Source organism: Cariama cristata, unplaced genomic scaffold (genome assembly GCF_000690535.1).
Source record: "Cariama cristata isolate BGI_N322 unplaced genomic scaffold, ASM69053v1 scaffold10561, whole genome shotgun sequence".
Lineage (NCBI taxonomy): Eukaryota > Metazoa > Chordata > Aves > Cariamiformes > Cariamidae > Cariama > Cariama cristata.
The window spans coordinates 13,046-22,224 of NW_009597529.1; the positions used below are offsets into that span (position 1 = coordinate 13,046).

Consider the following 9,179-nt stretch of genomic DNA (forward strand, 5'->3'; position numbering starts at 1 on the left):
AGGTGGTTCTTTATAGTATGCAGCACTGTCAAAGTCCTGCCTTCAGATGAGATGATCTTAAATTGTGTTTTCTCAGAATGCTGTAAGATACTTAGACAAAAACAGTCGCAGAGAAATTGAAGAGAATGAATGGCTAAAAGAAGAGGTAAGAGGATTACTTGCGTACAGTTTATTGTGGTAGTTCAGGTCTGAAATACCATGGCCTACAGTCATAACTGTTTCTAGTGATGGGCTTCTGAATACTTTGATAGGAAAAGGAGAGCAATTTTCTTGTAACTAATCTGTAATCCTGAGTAGCAAACAGTGTATGTGGTGAATAAAGGTAAAAGAACCTTTTAAAAGAAACGTAAGAGAATATCTGCTTTCACAATGAAAGACCCCTTTTCCTGACCAAGCAGTTATATGAAGGACTACAATGTTCCATACAATGAAGTAGTTATATCTATGGAGACTGGGATACTATATAGTGTAAAGGCTCAACCATGTAAGTATCCGGAGGGTAGTTTTGAATTGCATTGAAGTTCTAGTGCTGCTGTATTAAAAGAAAACAGATATGGATGTTGGAAACATTTTTGGAGAAAGGGCTTGAGACAGCTTTAAATGGGAGATAATAAAGAAACCCTGGAGATTAATACACTGAAGAGAGGAAAATCAAAATCGTGTATAGTTGCAATTAATTACTTGATAGCTTCTTAATAGCTTCTTTGACATAAGGAAAAATTTTTTTACAATGAGGGTGATGAAGCATGGAACAGGTTGCCCAGAGAGGTGGTGGAAGCCCCACCCCTGGAGGCATTCAAGGTCAGGCAGGATGGGGCTCTGAGCAGCCTTATCTAGTTGGAGATGTCCCTGCTCACCGCAGGGAGGTTTGGACTAGATGACCTCTGAAGGTCCCTTCCAGCCCAAATGATTCTATGATTCTGTGACTCTAGAACTGTCCTTTAATAGCAATTTAGAGCTATATATTAGACAGTTGTAACTTTTCTTGTCAAGAAAAACTTTTCTTGATTAAAAACAAACGAGAAAAACTTTTTTGCAAGCCGAATTTAGGAAATTGATTTTTCCATGGTGAAAGTTTGTGTTTGTTCCAATCAATACAAGTTCTTTGTTGCAATCAAATCTAAGCAAGAGATTGGAGGGAGGAAATACCCTGCCCCACCTTTACAACCTCACAGTTTTGAACTGAGCAAAACTTTTGGGGAAATTAATAAATAAGCTTATTATTTTATTTATTTATTATTATTTATAATAATAATATGCCAGTATGCAGGGATATGGCTTTTCTTCTTCCCCTTAATGAGCTCTGAGCCTACATCTTTAACTTTCCAGGGAGGGTGTCCAAACCACAGCTTCTGAGGCAATGAAGTGGGGGTCAATAGGAAAGAATTAATGTTTTAGTCTGAATGAACAAACAGGAGTTTGAATCTATACATCCTATCACTTGAATGAGCAAGAATTCCCTTCCCATCTGCCAGTCTTACTGAACACTGATGAATTTTACACACATTAGGCAGTGTCAACAAGGGAGATCCACTTTGGAGTATTCTTATGTCCTGACAGGCCCTTACCTTGGAGTTGAGGGATTTGGATTTCTTTCCTCTCAACTAGAAGTTTCTTATGTTATAAATTAGTTTCCTATGTTACTAGTTCCCTATGTTATGAATTAGCACTTTGAATTATCGTGGAAAACAAAACTATTATCACTAACTTCTCCAGTCCTCTGAATTCATCCATTCACTTTCTCAGATTTTCTTATACAGATGAAATATTTTCTTTCAGGCTAATGTTTATATGTAGCTGACAGATTCTTCCAGCATATTTTGGGGAGATAAACCAAAAATTTCAGTTTTGCCCTGATTCAAAATTTATCTTTTTTTCAGTTTGGCCACTGAACTGAAAAATGACTTACCAAAACAGCCCTAAACGCGTTACCTCCAAATTTGAACAGATTTGGAGACTTCAGTCGCATTTTTCCATGGTTATTGTGTCACACCAAGACAGTACAAAGCTGCATCACCTCATCGTGCCAAGCCACATCCTGTTACTGGTTAATGTCCTGTCATTTTCACCTTTTTTTAATCCCCGGGAGAAATGGGAACTAGTTTTTAACTGCAAATTGGGATGATTATAGCTGGGTTAATTTGGCTTTGGTGAGAACAGATGTGTTCAGATCACTAGGTACTGCTTTTAAACATGTGTGTATGCCTAAGATTTCCGGGAAGGTATCTGTCCCACAGTACATTCCGCTTCCCAGTAAAAGGGGTAAGAACTTGCTTGTACTTCAGGAAAAGTGAGAGGAATTGTGGGAACTTAACTGGTATCCTTTGGTTAATAAAACTTCATGGCAATATGGGGCGATTACCAGTCCAAAAGAAATTAGAATCTGGGATTTAGCCAATTTCGCGGCTAACTTAGACTGAAAGCTTCACTAATTCTGGGTAAGAAGATTTTGTGTAAAGGCAGGAATTAGAAAAGCAACGCTTGCTAAGCAAGAGCCTGACTTTAACTCTACAAAGAAGGTTTTTCTCTCTCAGGGCTCTGTGAAAGCAGAAAAAGAAAAACCCAGAGCTTCTGTCTACCAGACGTGTTTGGCTACTTGAGAAGGTTTTGCTATCAGGGTTGCATAGCCCAAATGTGTGGCTGTGATTGATAGAGTTGTGCCAGTAAAGGATTCTAAAAAAGGTGTGAAAGAACCAGAGAGGCCTTCTCTTTGCTGAAAATGTGTCACGACATTGCTGTTTCTCCACCAAATGTGCAGTCTTGCTGTTTTGCTGATACAGCTGCATTCTTCCTAGGTATGTGCGATTAAGATAGTTACTAGAAAAGCTTTCCAAAATGGATATAGTCTTTCTAAGATGACCTTTTTTTTTTTTTTTTTTTTTTTTAATTGTCAAAAGGTTAAGATGTACCGAAAGGAAGTAAATGATTTGAAAGCCTCTATTCAGCTCCTGGAAGAAGAAAATATCCGTTTAGTGACAAAACTGATCGATGATAGACTTCAGAATCTGAGAGTACCCAGGTAAAATGATTCCTTTACAGACTGAAGAGTATTTTAATTTTTTTTAAAAAAGACGATGCCTTCTCCTGCCTCTAGAGCTATTTGGGCTCTCCCACAACAAAGTCAAGGCAGTTTCTTAGTTGAGGGGAGGCAGGATTTGACTGAGTGTGTGTGGGACTTGTGTCTCTGAAGGATGACAGTGACATTGTAACCTCCTAAATACCAAAATTCAGGGAAGAAATTGGGTTCTTTAATAATCTATTAAGACCTAGCAACACTTACTTCCTTTTAGTGGGGATACCATTGGGGCTTGAAATAGTTTCTTTCTGTTGTAATTGTCTCAGACCAAGTGCTGAGTAATAGATTTTTCCTTTACTGTTGGCAAAATGTTTAAGGATGTGAAGATTAATATGCAAATATATGGGGTTTTGCAATCTCAGGTGAAACAGATGACCTGGTACAGAGTAAGGAAGCGGCCTTGAGATAGGTCTGTCTGTAGAGGTGTCTGTAGTATTAGTTTCTTTTATATTGAAATTATTTAACTTGTTCCCTACAAAAAGATTAATTTAGCTGCAAAATGTCAACACTAATGGTATCAAAAGCACAATGTAACAATCGGAACGATCCATCTTCATTTTCCAGTCCCAGCACAGTGATTTCAGCCATATTGCATAAAAAAGTTCCAAGTCTTAAGAAGTGACCATTTTTCTCTCCTCTCCAAACTTTGGACTGCTTTTAAGTGAGAGCTGCCAGCTGTGGTTTGAAGCTTGGGCTGACTGGACACTATAACATTTGTTTTCTTTTAGTCTCATGGACATAGCTGAACTTATGGACTAATAACAAGAAAGAGCAGCTTATTAGCCACTAAACTACCTGGCTGCCTCCATTGCATTTTTAAACCATTGCACTGTTCTGCATTTGTGGTTAAGAGCAAACAGCTTTCAGAAAGAATCCCCACCCCCTCACTCCAAAAGATTGCACAGGACAATTTAGAGAGAAAATTCAGACCTCTAATGTGAGTTTCACGTTATTTTTTTTTATTTCATAGGCGTTTGTTTCTTACCCAGGCAGCTCGCTTGCAAGATGAATTTCCTAAGGATGAAATGAAAGAAGTAGAGTATAGACAGTACGCAGGTAATGCACATGCCAGCAGTTTATAAGAACTGATAAGTCACTGAATGTTTAAATACTTTTTATTTCTTAAGTTTTTTATCAAACTGCCTGTTTTACATGGCGAACACTTAATTTCCTGCTTAATTGCAGCCATGACAGCAGTGATAGACTGTAGTTTGCATTAATAAGACATTTCCACAATCTACCTGGAATATAGTTTTAAAATTGAAATTGGTGTTTAGAATGCTAGTGATACAGAGCTAGCCTGGAATGCGGATAATTGGATCAGCCAACTTTTACAAAAATATGATTCATATCTTAATCAGTTATTTACTGATCCATACCAACATAACGTCGTTATTATCTTGTCCGTGGGAGGACACTCTTGAACTCTACACTGGCTTTCACTTGCAGTGTACATGTGGTCACTTTACAGTCATTCAGCTCATAGAGAATTAACCAGAGTTAATTTTAATGAATCCCTGGCAAGAGCAGGTGAAGCTGCACGGAGCTCAGCCTGAACTGAAAATCTTGGTAAGCAGTACCAAATCTCCATCTATTCTGGTTGGTGTGCCCAGGAAAAGGATATACCATTAGGCAAGAAGGACCATGCGGGTGTGCTTACCTGTTTAGGGTGGTTTCTACGGATTTCTTAATATCACATTGTATTTTACATCTTTGTGTGAGTAGAAGAAAGAGGGGGAAAAAGGACAAAATTAAATGAAAGTTGCAAAAACTGAAACCATACAGTTATGGCTACATGAACAGGTCTGTTGAAGTTCTGATCAGTTCCAGACATAGGTGGGCCCTTCTGGAACCATCAGGCACCAGCAAACATATTGACTAAGACTTCTGAATTAGATATATGTTCACTTTGAACAGTTCAGCTCTATTACCTTTGCTAGACCTTTACAATAGTTACTGGGAGGAGTAGGTTTTGTTCCAATAAGCTGGGGTCAAGTCACTGTCCCAGGCAGGTGTTTAACGTGGCAGTTCATGTCCAGAATTGTCATCCTGCGAATTAGTCAACTGCAAATGCGAGCTCTTCGGGGGAGTTAGAAGTAGACTAGATGTGTTTCAGGAACTTGTAGGTATGTACGTATAGAGATAAATACATAGATACAGAAAAAGTTTATACTTGTTTTTGCTGCCTTTCCTATTTTTTTTAACTATTCAGGGCTATACAGGATTTAAGTTGAACTGATAAAAGCTCATTTTTTCCCCTGCCTCATCTTACAGACCCATTACTTCTAACTCCCAATCAATTTCAGTCCCTGATCGTGATCAGAAATTATGAACAGAAATAAACATAGAAAAATCAGTGAGAAAAAACAACATTTGGCTTGGATTGCCAATTAAAAATCCTACCAAGTTGTTCTTTACATCTTTACACTGGCCAAGCCACATTAAAGATTGCAGGCAATGCTCATACCAAGTACTAATTCTGATCTTCATAAAGCTTAACAATTACATACAAATCATTGCTCTTCTCTTTAAAAAGCAAAGACAGATGGAGATGAAAGCCTCAGAAGTGCCAGAGTTCCCTGTCAGAAAAAAAAAGCCTTTCCAGAGATTCAGTCTAAAACAGAGAATGAGAAGGCTCAAGGCGGTGATGAGGAGCTGTGGGAGAAGTCGTTCACTCCAACTCTTGATAGCTTGTTGTACACAGTTGAAAAAGATTTCCAGGTATGAGTTAAAGTAACCAGGTCTTTCACTGACACAACCGTATTTCAGTACGGAGCATGAGCTACCGCCAGGAGCGTTCTATTCCCAGCATTGCTACAACAGAAAAAACCTCCAATGTCTTTTACCTAGTGTACAATTCAGATGCTTAATCATAGGCACCTGGTGCTATTTGAGCTGGTTAGGACATCCTTGTCCTTCAGATGCTGGGCCAAAAGAGCATAGGTTCTGTGTCATGCAGGCCGGCCTCACATGGAGTGTTGGGATGAAATTCCCCCTAGAAAGAACTCTGAATGTCACCTAGTGACAGCTTTCTATGGTACTCTAAGGACTTATTTGCCTGGATACTGGTCCTTTAGAATTTGTGGCATAGTAGCATTAAAGGATCAACAAGTAATTTATTCCTTCAACAGAAAGCCAAGATGAAGTTGTTCCTAGGTGCAAAATACAGGGGTTGAGAAAATAAAAAGGTACAGAGTTTGTGTGGTTCTCAAAAGTGGTGGTGGCACCTGCTTCAGGAGATTCCTCGACCCTAGGTTGCAAAAAGATGTTTCCTGGGTGCCTTTGATACTGCACTCTTGATTTACAAAGACTTGTATACATTTCTAACTAAATTAATTATCATTGGAAAATACATTAATATACATCATTGATTTCTACCGCAAATTGAAGATGATGATACGGACATGCTGTAGACTGCAGGGCTTGCTGTGTAAAGATACTTCTCCATAATGTTTTTTTACTCTTGAATATTCTATTCAAACATACTCAATAATGAGTTAAAAACAAACAAACAAACAAAACCCCAACAACTCTTTTTCTGGAAATTGGGCATTAGTTTGATTAATACCCTGCAACTTGTGTTCAGAAAAATCATCCTGTTGCCTTGATCAGAGACCAGCTTAAGGAGTGTCTCTGTCCTGAAGAGTCATTACATAGAAAAGCTGAACATTTAACAACAAAAAAAAATCTGTCCAGGTGTTTGTAGCCTTGGGAGAGGAATACTAGCTTTACTCCTTTCTTCCTGCTGTTAGCACAGCAGAGCCCGCCCCACTGAGGGACATTGGGGCTGCTGACGTTCTTGTACTTTATAACAACGAAGGTATAATTGCAAATGGTGGAGTTGCATTGGCAACTATTATGAAATCATTTACTAAACAGAGATGATTCAAGAGCTTGCACTGTAAGGTTCCTGCTTCCCTCTTCCTGGCCTTGGCTGTATGGTCCTGCTCCTGCCCTCAGGGAACCCGTAGTACACACTGGCCTTTTCTGTAGCCGATTCACTCACTAACCAGCAGAAAAGCTTCTCCTCCTGAATTAGTTTTCTGTTGAGTTCGTCAACCGAACCGACTCAGAGGTTTGGAGATGACCAGAGCCAGTGCAGACGTGGTGGAAGCACGTGGCTGGACTTGGACCTCTCTCTTGGCAGTAGTGAGCTGTTGGATTAGTTTAATTCTTCTCACAGAACTGAACTTGGGAGCAGAATTCGTTTTGCAGAGAAAACGTTATTAGTGAAAACATACTGGAGAAGAAGAGGGCAGCAGGGCTGCAGCCTCTCAAGACGAGCTGGCTTGTAAACCAAGCCCATTAACACTGACATTACCAAACATAGCAACCCCAGGGCAGCATCTTTACTGTTGCTTTTAAAAGAAAGTTGCAGGGTTTTTTTGGTGGTTTGGTTTTTGTTTGTTTGTTTGTTTGTTTTTGAAGAATGGCTGCTTTTCGATGTAATTACAGAAGAATAATATTCTTTGTTCTTAAGGAATACTTACAGCTGGGTCCTCTGGAGACAAAGCTAATGTGTGTGGTTGGAAGAGCCATGCCTATTCATAAAGAACCAGAAGAAATGCCAAGCAGGAGCCACAAAGAAGATGGCATTATTGGTAAATCAGATGGGCACATCACAGCTCAGATGATCAAGGCCTTATCTAAAGAAAAGGTTGGTTAAAAATAGACAAGCTGTGCTCTTAATGTAGAAATGTAACATTCTCAGTTCATTAAATATTTGCTCTGTTCTTCATGAAGTGTGTGGCACTGGGCTTTGTGGCAGCTATTTTTGAGTGCCTGAATCATGGTTTATACACGCAGGTTTAATGACAGATATGTCTGTGTGCAGATGGCTAATGGAAGGGTTGCTTTCTTTACCAGTGTGAGAACTCTTGCATACTTTTTGGGCTTCTCAGTCCACGCAGGTGCATGCGTATCTACTAAAAGATCCGAGTTAATATTTAGTTTTTGTGGTCCCCACTTGCAGTCTGTCAAATGTGGAATGCCCTCTTGATCAGACACTGAACGGGTAAATGCAGGCTGCCATAAAATGTAGAAGTGTTACAAAGTACTTAATACTCTGCTAAACCAGAATCTAATTTATCCAAGCATAATTCAACTATTGGTAGAAATTGAATGTTTGAATGCATTTTATCTGTCTCAAAACTCCCATTTAAATATATTGAAATAACAAAAAATCAATTGAAAAAAACCCCCACAACAACAAACAACAAACCAGCATAAAAATAATCAGTGTCTTAAATATTTTTGGTTTTTTTTAAGATTTGGCCAAATATGTTGTGTAACCTTGTATCTTTGCTTTGTGGCGAGTCTCTATGAACACATACCAGTGCATAGATTCAGTGGGGGTATTTTCCTCTCTCATTGCCCTCCCTGGACACTCTATCAGGAGTACACCATGCAGTTACTTCCCACAGGCACAAGCAGGCTTCTGACCTATGCATTTTCTGTTTAGAAACTTCTGAAAACATTGACTAATCGAATTTAAACCCTTGTTGAATTAATCAGCTTTTGGACTAAAGCTTTTTTAAAAAATTAAACATTTTAAACAACATGTATCTAGCAGCATCGCAGCTTATCCTATACTTCAGCACAAGCATTTTTCATTTTCCAAGCAAGCTCAGATATTGCTGCCCAGCAGGCCTCTCCTGGAGTTGCAGGTGAGTCAAACTGTGCTCTGGGCTCCACCGACTACAGCTCCTCAGAAACAGGGCTCACAAGCAGACCTGTAAAGGTAGAAGCCTTAATCTCAGACTGAATTTCACTTCCATTGCCACGTAGTAAAACAGTTAAATGAGTTTGGACGTGTCCCTGCTGTAACCCAAGTGAGTTACCGCAAAGACTGAGGTGACTCCTAGCGCTTGAGTGGCCGGAGAATGGGGATCCGTGCTTGCGAGGCGGTAATGTTTTCAGCACGACAGAAGCCTCCCCTTGGCTACAGCGGCTTTCTTTGAGTGAAGTGCAAGCCCCATGAAATGGCTTACTTGAAAGAGAGATTAGTTCTGCTCGGCGATTAGTTTAGCTTTTCGTTTAGTCACAGAATTAGAAAATGGCTTATGCTGAACAGCTTTTCAGTTAAAGAAAGGCCTCTCCTTCT

The 9,179-nt window shown here is 39.4% G+C and overlaps 1 protein-coding gene across 1 annotated transcript in view; it reads left to right on the top strand.

Moving 5' to 3' along the window:
• Positions 1–7,742, top strand: part of CCDC83 (coiled-coil domain containing 83) — a 17,651-nt gene extending 9,909 nt beyond the window's left edge. The window contains exons 6-10 of the mRNA XM_009708923.1: positions 77–145; positions 2,898–3,019; positions 4,047–4,132; positions 5,613–5,797; positions 7,557–7,742. Of these exons, the coding sequence (XP_009707225.1) occupies positions 77–145; positions 2,898–3,019; positions 4,047–4,132; positions 5,613–5,797; positions 7,557–7,742 (648 nt within the window). The remainder of the gene's footprint in view (positions 1–76; positions 146–2,897; positions 3,020–4,046; positions 4,133–5,612; positions 5,798–7,556) is intronic.
• The last annotated feature ends 1,437 nt before the right edge of the window (positions 7,743–9,179 follow it).